At 51.0% G+C, this 14,419-nt stretch overlaps 1 protein-coding gene across 3 annotated transcripts; it reads left to right on the top strand.

Moving 5' to 3' along the window:
- Window positions 1–1,515: 1,515 nt before the first annotated feature.
- LOC102069651 (uncharacterized) lies at window positions 1,516–12,647 on the top strand. 3 transcript variants are annotated; one of them, XM_005493168.4, is made up of 4 exons: window positions 1,516–1,735; window positions 9,831–10,816; window positions 10,948–11,120; window positions 11,835–12,647. In XM_005493168.4, the coding sequence occupies exons 2-4, from the start codon at window positions 10,441–10,443 to the stop codon at window positions 12,210–12,212; spliced, it is 927 nt and encodes a 308-aa protein (XP_005493225.1). In that variant the 5' UTR covers window positions 1,516–1,735; window positions 9,831–10,440; the 3' UTR covers window positions 12,213–12,647. The 3 variants fall into 3 exon arrangements, with proteins under 3 accessions (XP_005493225.1, XP_005493226.1, XP_074408939.1); XM_005493169.4 differs by lacking the exon at window positions 1,516–1,735 and adding an exon at window positions 1,747–2,067; XM_074552838.1 differs by lacking the exon at window positions 1,516–1,735 and adding an exon at window positions 2,120–7,560.
- The last annotated feature ends 1,772 nt before the right edge of the window (window positions 12,648–14,419 follow it).

Genomic DNA, 14,419 nt, shown 5'->3' with positions numbered 1-14,419 from the left:
CAATGCCATTCCCACTGTGCTGCCAAGGCCACCACTAAACCACATCCCCAGATGCCACGTCTACATATTTTTTTGAACACTTTCAGAGATGGTGATTCTACCACTGTCCTGGGCAGCCTCTTCTAGTGCCTGACCACCCATTCTGCATGGAGTATATCCCTAATATCTGTGAAAAATGAGGTTCACTTTCCTGGTAAAAATTAAAAAGTTTAATAAAAAGACAGTAGGAGACAGAAATAAAGCAAAGCATTAAAAAGGGCTGGGTGCTTGGCATTCAGCCAAGAGCACACTTATCTTCCAAGATACCCCTTAAATACCTTTTACATCAGCCTGTTGCATATTCATAGACTCATGCATATTTGTATTTCTCCATAAACTAGTTTACCTGTTCCAGGAACTATTATGCATGGCCCCTGCTTGGGTTTGCCTTTTTAGAGCAGGCGTGTTTCTTGGCGGTGGTTTTGGTCCCTTCTCTTTACCACTTCTACTTTGGGCCTTGGTCCATACCTTCTTCAGATGGCAGATGCTGATAGCTGGCATATCAATAGCAGGGGCCTCATGACATGTTCACTGGATGTTATCTCAACCAAACAGACAGTTCACCCCTAACTATATCAGCTACCGCTACTACTATGTCTAAGTTTTTGTTAATAGCAGAAATAAAAGCAAAGTTATTTTAACGTTGCACATGTAGCATTCATCTTAATATTTGCAAAAAGCCAACAATATAATATGTATTTATCACATATCCAAACGAAACCACGGCGGGTGCAACATGAGGCCATTTGCCATTATCCTGTCCCGCGTTCGCTGGGAGCAGAGCCTAACACCCACCCGTCTGCACTCACAGAGTTCAACATTTTTTTCTGTCTCAGTTATGGCAAAGCCATAAAGGCTAGCTGATCCCAAAATCCTCCAAACCCTTGTTCTCATAACAGCTGTCATCTCTCCGGGGGTGGGCAGGTAAGGTCACTGACCCAGCAGAGAAACAATAATACTGTAATAGAAGGTTTGCTGCCAGCTGTTAGCTGAAGCAGGTTCCCGCAGAGCTGGAGCCGCAGGGCCAGCCCAGGGCAGCGTGTGGGGGCTCGGATCCGCTTCCAGGGCTGCCATCAGCTGGCAGGACTGAGCCTTTGAGCCAAGCCTGAACGAGGAGAGACATTTAACATCTCATTTGGGGGCACTAGCAGAGATGAGAACAGCTCAAAGCGCGTGTGTGCTTCAGTCTCAGAGCGAATGGCCCCGCTGTAGGCTCTGCCGGCAGCCCGGCTGGCACAGGGCAGCACCAGCCCCCGCAGGGATCGAGCTGGCGCTTCCAGGCCTGGAGGGCACCTGTAGGGACGGCAGCGCTGCCTCTGGTGAGGCTTCTCCTCCATGCTGTGGCACGGGTGTGACCAGCCAAGCCCGGGCCGTGCTCCGGGACGGGACACAGCTCTGTGCCCTGAGGTGACGCGGCTCCCATGGCCCTGGAGCGCGGCTGCCCCGAAAGGGTTACGAGACGAGCTCCGCCCTTCCTGTACATCGGCGTCCTCCTGGGTGACCTTCCCGGCAGCCCTTGCTGGCTCTGCCCCAACCAAACAAAGGCGACGGGAGGTTTTCAAACAGCCGCTTCCCTGAAAGTTGGCTGCGGTAGAGCTGGGCTGCGCTGGCACCTGGCTGGTGCCGGCCACCGGAGAACGCGGCAGCGAGTTGGTGCCGTCGCCTGAGAGGACCCCGGCAGCCGTCGGGAGTCCCTGTACGTGGGTGTTCTGCCCATTTGCTTCCGTGCATTGAGCTGGTTTGGGCGCTGCGAGTGGCGTGGGGAAGGATGAGAGGAAGTCCCGGCAGTGGTGCGAGCACAGGGAGGGTGCAGCAGGACAGGGCTCCGGGGCCCGCGGCCGTGCGGAAGCTGGGGCGGTGCTGAGGTTCCATGTCGGAGCTGGGAGTGGCATGCCCGGTCTGAAGTGCTGTCCTCCAGCCACTTCTGGAACTCAGAAGCCTGGCCAGCAATTTTCCAGCGAAGTGCAGATTCCTTTAGATACCGCCCATGTGTTGGTGGACGAACAGGAGATGAAATAACAGAGCTGTGTGAGTGCTGCTTTTGGCTCTTACTTCAGTGCTTTTCTGTCCCTTCCCTCCTGCACTCCCAGGCTTCTGCTGAGGACAGGCCGTTTACAGCCACCTCCGCAGGGGAACTGCTCCGCTCCGGTGCCAGTGGGGTTGGGGCTCATTCTCTAAACGCTGCCTGAGGCTGAGGGCGCTTGTCCCGTGTGCTGTGCCGACTTGCAACTGGCGCTTCATTTGTCCTTCCTATTAATTGGCTTTGGGTTGTGGTGGCGACTACAGAGAGCTTTCCTTGAGGCCCCAGAGATCCAGGTGTTCAGTGGGTCATTCTGCCCACATCAACACTGGCATTTCTTTATCATGGTGAGGTGTGAGCACCCTGTACCAGGCATTGCTTAACATTTGTGGGGATTGCACTGCAGCACTGGCCCAGCCCACAGCCTCTGGATGCTTTCCCTGTGCTGGGAGATCCACAGCCTCTGGATGCTGGTGTTTCCCTGTGCTGGGAGATCTTTGCTCTGCCTCCTGTTCAGTCTGCCACTCTCGCACTTCTATGAGAGTAGGGATGTGTGGCTCCAAAGGATACAGTCTGTGTGGCTTCCTTAGAGGAATTTTGCAGGGTGGAGCATTTGTCTTCTGAGGACTTGGAAACTTTTCATCCAAATGTGTAGAGACAGCCTTAGCTGTCATTGTAGGGAGTTTCCAATGGCTGCATTGTTGAGTACCTACATAGATTTGGAATGAAAACAGGAGATTTTGGGGTTTCTCTCTAATCAGCAGAAGGGTGTGAATTTAGCAATTTAGTTGAAATACTTAAAGGTCTGTTAAGCCGTCTGCCATAGTTTCTGAACAACTGGCTCTCTGGAGGTCTAAGGCTATTCTTACAGTACATACTGGTAGCTAGGCCATGAACAGGCTTAGGACTTCATAACTGTCTGCCCCTGGATGTGTCAGTGCATACATTTGTATATTTCAGGGCTTTTAGCTTAAAAACTGTGCCTTGATGCTCATTTTCCTGCAACACTCTTCTGTCCCGATGCTGTAGGAATATACCTGCTCAATGCTAAACTTAGGCAAACGTCATGGTTTCACCACAAGGAATAAATTCTATGTTACACTTTGCTGTGATTTATTTGTTTCCTATTCAGGCATGTGAAAGACTAGAAATTCAATGTGTGCTGGTGGCATAGCCAGTGCAGCTCTCTCTGCTGGAACGGCTGTGTCTGTGCAGAGCAGTGACTCAAAATTCATAATGCTTTACAGAGAGGCACAGGTAAAGGCAGGACAGTGAGATACTTGGTATTTATTGTTCTTGTCTGAATACCAAAGTTCACCTTGATTAATTTGTTTAGTGTGAGGGCAAAGATAGATTTTGGAGCCAGAATGTGAAATCTAGCCTGCTCCTCTCCCACAGGCCTCCAAGTCCCCTGTGAAAGAATCTTGTTCCTTCAAGCTGTGGTTCCACAGTTCTTAAAATCATGTTTGGATGCTCCAAATAATTTCTTGATACATACCCAACGTTTACCAGACACAGCATCACAGCCATGCTGATTTTGTCAGACCAGGTAAAAATGCTGAGGATGACCTCTGGTTTTTGGGCTGTGGGAGAGTTGATCCAGTGCAAAGCCTTTTGTTCCAGGCTATCAAAGTGTGATTTTATACAGGGTCTCTGCTCTGTAGTGTACGGCCTGAAACCCTTTCACTGATACAGGAGGGTTTTCCAGTATTCCCAATGCCGGTCCCTTTCTCCCCTCAAAGGTGAGGTAGCAGTACTAACAACACTAACACAGTGTTACCCTGTGTTCCTAAACATCCCAACACACTCCTCTTTATCTTTCCACTGTATCTCTATACCCTGTTTCCCAATGAGCTCCAGGCTGTGGTAGCATTGTCTGAGGCAAGGCGAACTATGTGTACCATTGACCATTGTACTCACAATTTTTTTTTTTTTTGCAACCCCCAAAACTGTTAAAGAAACTTTGTGGCAATCCAACTTTCTTCAGTGTCCACATTCTGCAAATCTTAAGGTATAATCATAATTTTTTATGTTTTCCATGTAAGGATCTGATTTTTAAAGTGTGGCCAGGCAGGGGTAGCTCCTCAATGTTCTGAAAGCACAGCCTAAACGAATGAAGCAGTTGGCAGAGGAGGTGATAGAGCAAACCAAGCTATGGGCTCTAAACAGCTCACTTCAAACCCTGGGCCAGACCCAACCCTTTCTCTCTGCCATTCTGATGTCTGAAGTACAACTTGATTAAAATCTTCTGAGGTTATCCCTTCAGAGGGGAGCCAGCAAGGCTCAGGTAGCAGCAGCACCATCTAAATTCATCTGACCCATCACCTTTTGACAAAACCAGTAACAGAGCTGCTCCTTCACCAGTTTTACAAAGAAAGGGTAAGGTGCACAGGTAAGGTGGGATGCTGCCTCGCTACACTCAGTACTGTTAGATAATGTTATTGCTTCCATAAGGCTTGGCAAATCCCACAGAACAGTGGCACTGAGTAAAATTGCAGCCTAGGAGAAATTACCATTTTTCCCTGGCACAGATCTTTCTGCTTTGGCAACATTTCAGCATTGGACACCTAATACTGTTCATCTTTTTCCAGGCTAAGTTCCACTGAACCACCTTGGCCAGCTCTGCCATTCTTGGGGCTGTCCTGTGCAGGGCCAGGAGTTGGACAAAGAACTATCCATGTCCCTTCTGAGCTGTGCCAGGCAAGCTCTGGAACGGGACCTGGAGGGCGGGAAGCCCAGTGGAGAATTGTACTCCCCATGGACACATGACTGTGTTCAGAGCACAGTTCCCTGCAGGGTGAGGATTTGGGCATCCATAGCAGACTCACTCCTTCCACAATTCCTTTGCTCTACTTGATACATTCCTTGCTGTCTGAATCTATATGTGAGTCCCATGTAAACCAGCACTGTCTTCCCTGCGCTTCTGGGAGATGTTTATAATAATTATTTTCCCCTCCAAGCTGATGCAGAGTGAAAAAGGTCTCATCTTGCCAGGTTTTGCAGCAGCAATTCAGAACACTACGGGAAAGCAACAAAACTAAACAAGATGGATGAGTGTCTCTCCCCAGCTGCTTGCAGCTGCTCCAGCTTCCCAGGCTGTGCTGGGGGTCTGAGGAGGAAGTCTGGAAATCAGACACAAAAGAAAGCAAGACAAGCGAGACAACTGACAAGACAAGAGAACCTTGTCAGAGCTGTTTCTAATCACAAGGCCCAGGTCTGGCATATTGGCTTGTGTCTCCTTACAAGGTCCATGAGGATCAATCCCCTTTTGGCAACATTGAATCCATTGTAAATGAGGTACACTGTTTCCCATGGCTTGGTAAACCGGCCTCGCACTGGACAAGGAACATTGAAAGGAAAGAGACATAGCCACATCCAACTTTGTTCTTCATGATCTGACATGGACCTTCTTAGGGCAGGAGTATTTTGCACTCTGTGCAGCACACCAAGCCCTTAAGCTCAACATGCTTTGGGATGTTAACAACATGAAGTGTCTGTTTTCAATTGCTGAGACCAGACAGTGAGCTGTATCTTCTTGCTCTGCATCGTCATGCTCCCTGTGGGTCACAGCTTTTGCTTCTCTCCTTCCTCTCCTTCAATCACATCTGTTCTCAGCATCAGCAGTTTGTCTCTCTGGTGAAACCTGTTGCTCCACCACTGTACCTGCTGTCTCATGACTTTGCTGCTCCTGAAATAGTGGATGGGAGCTTGTTGCTCTGATTAAGACCATCTGTACCTAAATGCCTCCATGTCTCCAAGGCTGTTCCATCTCATGGGCCAGGCTGGCCATGGGCATGCTGTGGTGCAGCTAAAAGAGCCATTGAGAAACCAGCTCCAGGGTAGCACAGCGACCTGTGCCATGTCTGCTGAAGGATAAACTTTTCCTTGCATCACCTCAGCATGAATTCTAGAAGCAGCTTTGCTTGTACCTGTGTATAAGGATAAAAACTGCCTGTGTCCAAGAGCAGCTGTGAGACAAAAGGGAGAAGTTAATCCTCCCAGACATGAGCCAGCTCCATGATCACACAATGAATGTTTTACTCTTGGGGAACTTGGCATTCAAAGCCTGGTAATCAGGGCTTCAGAAGAACTGTGGGAGAGACAGGTGGTAGTGGCTGGGGTGGATGTGTGTGCAGGCAGGTGAGGGAGCTCTACCCCGAGGACGTGCAGGATGGGGAAGGTCCTCTCTCTCAGGTTCACCTCCTGAAGTGGAGGCTTGCACAAGGGACAAGTTGTGCAGCGGAAGAGCCTGCTTGGCTTAAGGCTAGTGGTTATGTCACTTGAATTGTGGGAGTACTGAATTCATGCTCTTCCTCTTTTTTAGACCTTAAATCCACTCTGCTCTGAAAGGAAGCCTGGAGCATGCTGTCTTCTTTCTCCTCCTCTCTTGAGGCTGTTTCATTTTGTATGTAGTATTATCTGGGCCAGAGCATAGGGGACCTAAGGAAACAATTGTGATGGGAAGGCTGATTCAGTCTCTAGGCTGTGTTTCTGTGGATATAGCTGCATGCAGAGTTATGGAATAGAGCATTATCAGCAGTAATACCAAGGTAAAGGGCCTTTCTCAGCCAAAACTAAGTACATAAAGACTTCAGGCATTGCAAGCATTCAGCAGCAGCTAAAGAAAGGGTGGCTAATCTGAAATTTGGACAGACACCTAAATTGGCAGGCTGGAGTAAAATTCCTGTTGCAGGTGTGGTGGTGTAACAAGGCAAATGTGTATGTCCAGCTGGCTGTGTAAGGTCTCAGAAGCCAACCCACTAAAGGGAAAAACTTGTAGACTGTGGTGCTGCATGACAGGCCTCTCTGATTGGAACTAAGTAAACTGAGTGATCCAGTCACCACATCTTCCCCTGGGATCCTCATCCCACTGCAAAACACAAGGAGTGTGGGGGGCTTTGATACCGCGAGGAGCCATTGTAGCTTGCAGGGGAATAATCTGTGGCTGCAGAATCTGGGTTTGCCAAAGGACTTGCAGCTGTGGCTGGAACACAATGTGACAGCCAGGGAGGTAGAGGCAAGCAGGATTTCAGAATAGGGGACTCTTATTGCACACTCAGCTCACAGCACCTGGTCTTTGTATGGAAATGCCAGCCAAGCCAACTTTGTGATGCTGCTCTGTTTTAGAAATAGCAAAGATTGAGTCAGTCCAGATGAGACTGTGTCAGGATTTTCTGGAGGAGATGTACCCTCTCTGTATTCCTGACATCCACAGAAAGGGAAAGCTTTAGAGCCAGAGGGTGAGCTCACACAATTGCTGCGAATTTTCTTACACAGATGTGCTCCCTTTTCCTATCCTCCTGCAAAACCACCACTGGAATTAACTTTTCCCAAGTGGTGTAAGAAACTGTTAGAGGAAACGTCACTCTCAGCCTGGCCCTGGAAAGCAAAGGGAACCTCATCAGTCACAGGTCTAGGAAAATCCTTGAATCTTTCCCTCTCATTGAACTGATTTTTGTTTTTCAACATTATTGGAGAGTAACAAACACCTTGAAGGCCAGGTGAGTGTAAAGATCTCATCTCTCTTGTGAATGTGTAAGTCGATAAGGTGTGTGTATAGCACAGGCTGCAGCTCCCTGGGGAAAATACCCTCTGGAGAGGGAGAAAGAGGAGGTGATGGACTCAGTGTGGAAGTGGGGAGCACATTTAGTACAGGAAAACTGTGAGTTTGCAGCAAGACCTGGGTAAATAAAGGTATAAGTAGAGATGGAGCCAGGCCCGGCTGTTGCAAGGGCTGACTGTGGGATCTTATGAGTTGGCCTTCCAATAGTTGAAAGGAGCTTGCAAGGAACATGAGGAGATACTTTTTACAAGGGCATCTAGAGATAGGACAAGGGGGAATGGCTTCAAACTGTCAGAGAGTAGGTTTAGATGAAATATTAGGAAGAAAGTCTTCCCTGTGAGGGTGGTGAGGCCCTGGCACAGGGTGCCCAGAGAAGCTGTGGCTGCCCCTGGAAGTGTTCAAGGCCAGGTTGGACATGGCTTGGGTGAACCTGGGATAGTGGGAGGTGTCCCTGCCCATGGCAGGGGAGTGGAACAAGATGAGCTTTAAGGTCCCTTTCTACCCAAAGCATTCTGGATTCCTGTGTTTTATGGAATAGACTCATGTTGTTTTCAGTGGTAACCCTTTTCCCCTACCTGACAGGGGTGGAGTCACTGCTGTGCACTTTGTCTGCCCTCAAGGTGTAAGTGAGCAGGGTTGGAGCTGGTTTTTGACCTGCACTTAGGCCTGCACTTGCCTCTTGCATCTCCTGCTCACCTGCTGGATTCTGACCCCCAGCCTGCTTTGCAGTGTCTTCTCTGAAATGGCTTTTCAGGTCTTGGTCTACCTTTGATCAGTAAATAGATTTTTTTAAAAGACCTGCTGCAGAGGCAAGTGCAGTTCTTGAAGGATAAGGAGCTTGGGTGAAGTCTTGAGCATTGATGGTATCTCCATGCAGCTGCTCTCCATAGCCAAGCCCTACTGCCCTGGAGCCATCCTGGCCAAACTCCTCATCCTGCTGATCCTCCAACAAATGGAGGGTTCTGAGGGAACACTGTGAATTGGGAATACTGAGTTTATGTGGGATTAGCAGGGCAGGGATGGTCTGTGCCTCCCGTGAACTTTCCCCAAGCCCAGGAAAGCCAGGGCAGGGCAGTGGGATCTCAGTTGAGGACTGGGAAGGGCTGAAGGGGATGAGCATGTGATGAAGGAGGGACTTGGGACATGGGGATGCTACACAAAGAGTGGAGAGGAAGCTGGAGGAGATGCAGTGTGGAGTTGGTGCTCCTCCAAGGTGGTCTCCTCATCTTCCCTGTGGAGGCTGGGTGGAGCTGCAGCCGTGGCTATGGGCTTTCCTGGCATTTATGTAAATGGTGTTTCTGTCACGGCTGCTCAGATCAGCTCACTCCAGTGTCCTCTGGCCATGTCTGGAGGCACTGTGGGAGGAGGGCAGAATGTATTGCCAGGGCTCAGACACCTCATACCTGTAGCTTTAAGGTGGTGGTATCCTTGGAGCATCTTCCTTTGATGTGGGGAAGGTTGAGAATTTCTGACCTTTTGCTCTTGCTCTGCAATTGTACTGTCCACATCCAGGGATGTCTGGTATCCAATATCCACTGCCCCAGCTCTTCTCTCCAAGGTCCCTAATGCACACAAGCAGGGCATGGGGTGGCCTCTTGACATAAACAGAGCTGGATCAAAGTAGAGCCTACATCTCTGGAGCTAATGTGTCTTTCTTTTGCCATGGAACAAGTAAGATGCAGAGGGGCAAAACTCCTCTGTCAAATTGACTCCAATTCTCCCTGACACTGATGTCCAATAGTCTCTGTGCCTTCTTGGCCAATGTAACACATTACTGTCTTTTTTAAGATCCACATGTAGCTTGGGAAATGTGGTTTGGAAAAGGTTCCTATATCACATCTGCTTGGCAGCAGCCAACTTAAGGTAGTCTCTAATCGGAAGTGTTTTGCTGCCTTCTGGGAATTCCTGGAAGATATTTATTTTAGTGAAGTGAAACCTAAAAGCATGTCCTTTAGGGAGCAGCTGCAGCACTGAGGGTCCAAGAAATGCCTTAATGCAGATTAAGGAATTTGGTAGAGAGTGGAAAATACTCTCCACCATAGTTGTGCAGACACATACATGTGCATAGATAGACATATAAAGGTGTATCCCTGTGTGGGACAGGCACGTACCTGGTGTGAGAAGGGAAGCACAGGAAGTGCAGCCATTGTATTTTTAGTTGTGCCTTTTTTACAAGTGTATCAGTAGTTGCATTTGCTTCTCCCAAAGGTACAGGACGGTGTCATCTCCAGACCCAAGGGCAGGCTCTGCAGCACCAGAAACACATGGAGTTTCTACAGTTTTGCTTGCTGTGACCTTCTGGGCCACCAGGGAAACACAATGGAGTCCTGCCAGCTTCGCGCGACGAACCATCACTTGCCAGGACTCTCTCCAGGCTTCCTGAGACACTGAGTTGCTGCTTGAGGTCCTGACTGCTTCTGATTCCTCACTGTGCTGCTGGCAGGGTGGGATTGATGTCCCGTTTGGGACACTGGGCAGAGCCAAGCCCATTGCCATCCTCTGTGCCTTTGGCAGACTGGGGGACCAAGCTGGATCCCTCTCTCTAAAGGGGTTCCAAGTGAGCAAGGGACAGGCTTGGGGCTGTCCACATTCACTCTGGTGGGAAGAGCCACCTCCTTCACCCTTTCCACTTGGGAACCGTGTCACTGCTGGGGATGGCACCACATGGACGCAGAGCAAGGGTCAGCAGCCTGGCAGCACGGCACTAGCTGAGCCTGAGCACCATCACAGGGCACGGAGCTGCCCGGGGGGTGCCAGCATCCCTGGCACGGGTGCACTCCGGGGATGTAGTGCCGGGCGCAGGAGGAGCTCCGGCACGATGGGCCGGCTGGATGACCATGCCAAGAGGAGGATCGTGGAGCTGCGCAGGGCTGGGCTGAGCTTCCGCAAGATCAAGAAGGTGCTGGAGCTGGATGACATCCGAGTGACGCCGCAGGCCGTGTACCTCTTCCTCAAGAGGAAGAGTGTGGAGCCGGGGTCAGCAGCAGCTGGCTGGGATGGGGACCAGCCCTGGCAGGGGCACGAGGCTGAGCTCCCCAGGCTGCTGGGCACCCGGCACCCTGCACTGCCCACCGGGGATCCTGTGGGCAGCCAGGACACCAAGGAAGGCATCCAGATTGTCAGCGTGGCCTCACTGTGCAAGGACGGTGGGCAGCTTGGGGACACTTTGGCTATGGGGCTGGCCCCTGGAAATGGTAAGGCCTGGCCCCACTGGGGTTTACCATGGCCACTTCCTGGCACTGCTGGGCTCACGAAAGGGCCCTATTCCCCACTGGAGACCCCCCAAGTGTATTTTTTTGAGGTATTTCTCTCTCTGTTGTTGCAGGTGATGACAGCTCCACAGGCACAGCCCTGGCTCCAGGGACTGCTCTGAGGGGCCTTGCCCCCCTGCCCCAGACACTGCCCAGCCAAGGGCAGCTGGTCACACCCCCCACCCAGAACTCAGCTCTGATGGTGAAAAAGAAGACAGTGGACAGGGCTATCCTCCTGCAGAAAAAGGTAGGATGGCAGGATGAGAGAAGCCATGTGCTTCAGCCAGGAGCTGCTGCCATCCGGCCAGCCCTGCACAGAATCCTGCTGCGTCTACATCATGTGTGGGGGCAGGCTTCTGAGGGTGAAAGGCTTCCAGAGTGCCCCCAGCCTCTGCTAGCTGCACTCCCCAGCAATGCTAACCCTGGCACTTGGCAAATATATCTGGGAAGCCCCTCTGGGTGGGGGTGAGGCCATGCACGCACCCACCTCCAGCCAGCACCCACTGCTGGCCATGGAGATGCCAGTCACGCCATGCTTGGCCTCCAACTGGCAGCTCCAAAACCTGTTTTTAAGGCTTGGTGCCAGTACCATCTCAGGAAGTTCTACCAGCTACCCAAGGCTGTAAAGCAAAATCCAGGGTGTGTTGTTTCTGTCTGTGCAGAGAGTAAACACAAGCCTGGCATCAGCATGGGCAGCCCCACTGCTGTACAGTGGCACTCACCAGGATGGATCAGCATCTGCTAACAACATGGTGCACCAGGGGCTCTGATGGAGCAGCAGCTTAGGGGCTGGGTGGGGCTGAAGAGCAGAACATGGTGAGATCTAGAGGTCTGCAGCAAGGTGATGTCTTTCTCTGAGAGCCCTTCTCTGAGCCTTGTAGTCAAGTGCAGAATGAATCCCATGTTAAATGCCATTGATAATATTTCACATTCCCTTCTCTCCTGCCTCTCACTATGCCAGGTTAAAGATGCCAGCACTCAGACTGCCGTGCCAGACTCTGTGGGTCTGGGCAATCACAGCCTTGCTTGCAGTGGAGCAGTGTCCCTGCCTGCTCCCAGCTGCCCTGCCATCGCCGAGAAGCTGGATGCTGTGCAGCTGGAGGTGCAGAAGCTGAGCCAGGCCCTGCATGCGGTGCTGGAGCGGCAGTGCCACCTGGAGCGCCAGCAGGAGCAGCAGCAGCGGCTGCAGCAGGAGGTGCTGGTGACACTGCAGCAGCTCAGCTCCACCGTGAGCCACAGCACTGTGCCTGCCACCCAGCCCTGTGGGCCTTTCAGCAGCATGGCCGAGCCCTCGCCCAGCATGCCAAACTTCAGCCAGTTCAAGATGGAGCTGATCTGAGCTCCCACAAGGCCTGTGTGTGCCAGCAGGCCTGTGCTAATGGAGCCAGGAGGAAGAACCATCTCTCAGAGGCTGCCCAAGGATTAAGGTCCATGCAGCGCCCAGCAGATAAGGTCCCTGGTGCCTCATCTTCCCAGCCCTGCTGACTGGAAGGGGCTGCCTGGCACAAGAGGCTGGACAGTGGAAGGCTGAGGCCTTGCTCCTCCTGTGCTGCTGATCCTGGCTGGCACTGGAGCTGGCTGGGGCCCATGGACCTCAGGAGAACGCAGTTGCCTGCAAGGGGAGGATGCAGCTAACATGGACACAGCAGGGAGGTGGGACTCCAGGGGTACAGGATGCTTCCTTCTCTTATGGATCAATGCCACGATGATCAATCTTGCCCTTCCCTCCACAGGAGCTTGTTCAGTAAAAATCTGTCTACAGCACGGTGCAGAACCAGTGTGGGATCAGTATCTGTGTATTCCCTACCCCTCACCCAGTGAGCAGGCTGGAACTGTCTGGGTCACTATCACCATGCGTGGAACTGCACAGGATGCAGAAACCTGTGAGGTGAGACCAGTGCCCCACACACAATGTTGCTGGAGCCTGGTATCATCTGCTGCACCACTAGGGATACATCAGACTTGTATGTTACATGACTTGATGAGGGTTCCTCAGGGTGAGAGAGATAGACGAGAATCTTGCTTCATGATCAGAAGGCTGGATTTATTAATTTATGATATATGATACATTAAGACTATACTAATAGGAATAGAGAGAAAAGTTGCAGAAGCTGCTAAGCTAAGAATAGAATAGGAATAGGAATGAATAACAAAGTTCTGTGTCCAGGCAGAAAGCAAGCAAGCTCTCCTGTGAGTGGTCAGCAAATCAAAACACTCACAGAAGACCAATTACAGATGCACCTGTTACATTCCACAACAGCAGATAATAATTGTTTACATTTTTCTTCTGGGGCCCCAGCTTCCCAGAAGAGGAAAAATCCTAAAAGAAAGGATTTTTATGAAAAGATGTCTGTGACACTTGTAGGAAACAGTCTTTTACTGAGCAGATTCCACCCTCCTCGCCCCACAGATCTGGAGTCTGGTACTGCTGCTGCCCACTGTCTGGTGAGATATGGGCAAGACTGTAGCAGTAAGAGTTGCACCTGGGCAGGAGCTGATTAACTGGGTGTTTAGCTCTCCTCTAACTGGTTTTCCTGGGCAGGATACCCTCCCGGTTCTCCCTAGGGCAGGCTGCTGGTGGCGCAGTGCTGCTCTAGCAGAGCAGGTCATGATGCTGAGAAACCCCTTCCCTGCACCAGAAGGGCACGGAGGAGGCTGATGGGCCCTCGCTGAGCAGTGGAGTCCAGAAGGACCAGAGACTGGCCTTGGCTGCCAGCAGGAAAGGTCTGATGGGGGTGGCCTTGGCTCAGCAGCCAGTAGTGAATCCCGAGAGGAAGCAGAGCACGTGTCCTTCCTCCACATCAGCCAAGCAGCTTCTGTCTGCGTGGGCACCACGCTTGGCACAACCTGTGCCTATGAGAAGTTCCCGGCCTGTTTCTGAGGGCTCTTTGAGTCAAAGGTCAAAATTAAGAAGGGTAAAAACCAACTGAGGTGTTTGTACATAGACACACACATGGAGCTGTACGCACGGGCACAGAGGTAGATGCGTGTGGCAGGTCTGTGCAGCAGCCCCAGAGCCTGGGGGAGCTGGACACCTGCTCTGCTGCCCCACACACATTGCTGGCCCCAGGGCTGTCAGATCCACCTGTGCCCAGGGGAACTGGAAGTCTGCTGCCATCTGCCTGCAGTCACTCATTTGGATGTTGGTGTAATTTTCGGGATGTCTGAAAAGCAACAGATGAAAAAAACCACATGATCAGTTGCTCTGCTCTTTTGCACAAGGCAGCTAATCTGCACCTCAGGTTTGAAAAGAGGAGGCTGGATGATCGGCACTCAGCAGGCACAGTTCCCTAATGTCTCTGTTAACATTTCAGAGAAAAAGAGGAGCACAACAACTGCTATTCCCCGGCACATGTACTTAAAACCACGTTGGTTTCTGAAAGAGCTTCCCTAAATCTGACTTGGGCTATCTTAAATTATTAACAAAAAAAAAAAAAAAAAAAAAAATACACTGGGTTTTCTATTCTCCAGATGTATTCTAAGAACCTTCCTCATTTCTAACTCTTGCACATCAGCCCTTTATCCAGTGCTAAAAAAAACCCAGCA

Source organism: Zonotrichia albicollis, chromosome 16 (assembly GCF_047830755.1).
Source record: "Zonotrichia albicollis isolate bZonAlb1 chromosome 16, bZonAlb1.hap1, whole genome shotgun sequence".
NCBI lineage: Eukaryota > Metazoa > Chordata > Aves > Passeriformes > Passerellidae > Zonotrichia > Zonotrichia albicollis.
This window is presented reverse-complemented; position numbering and strand designations above follow the sequence as displayed.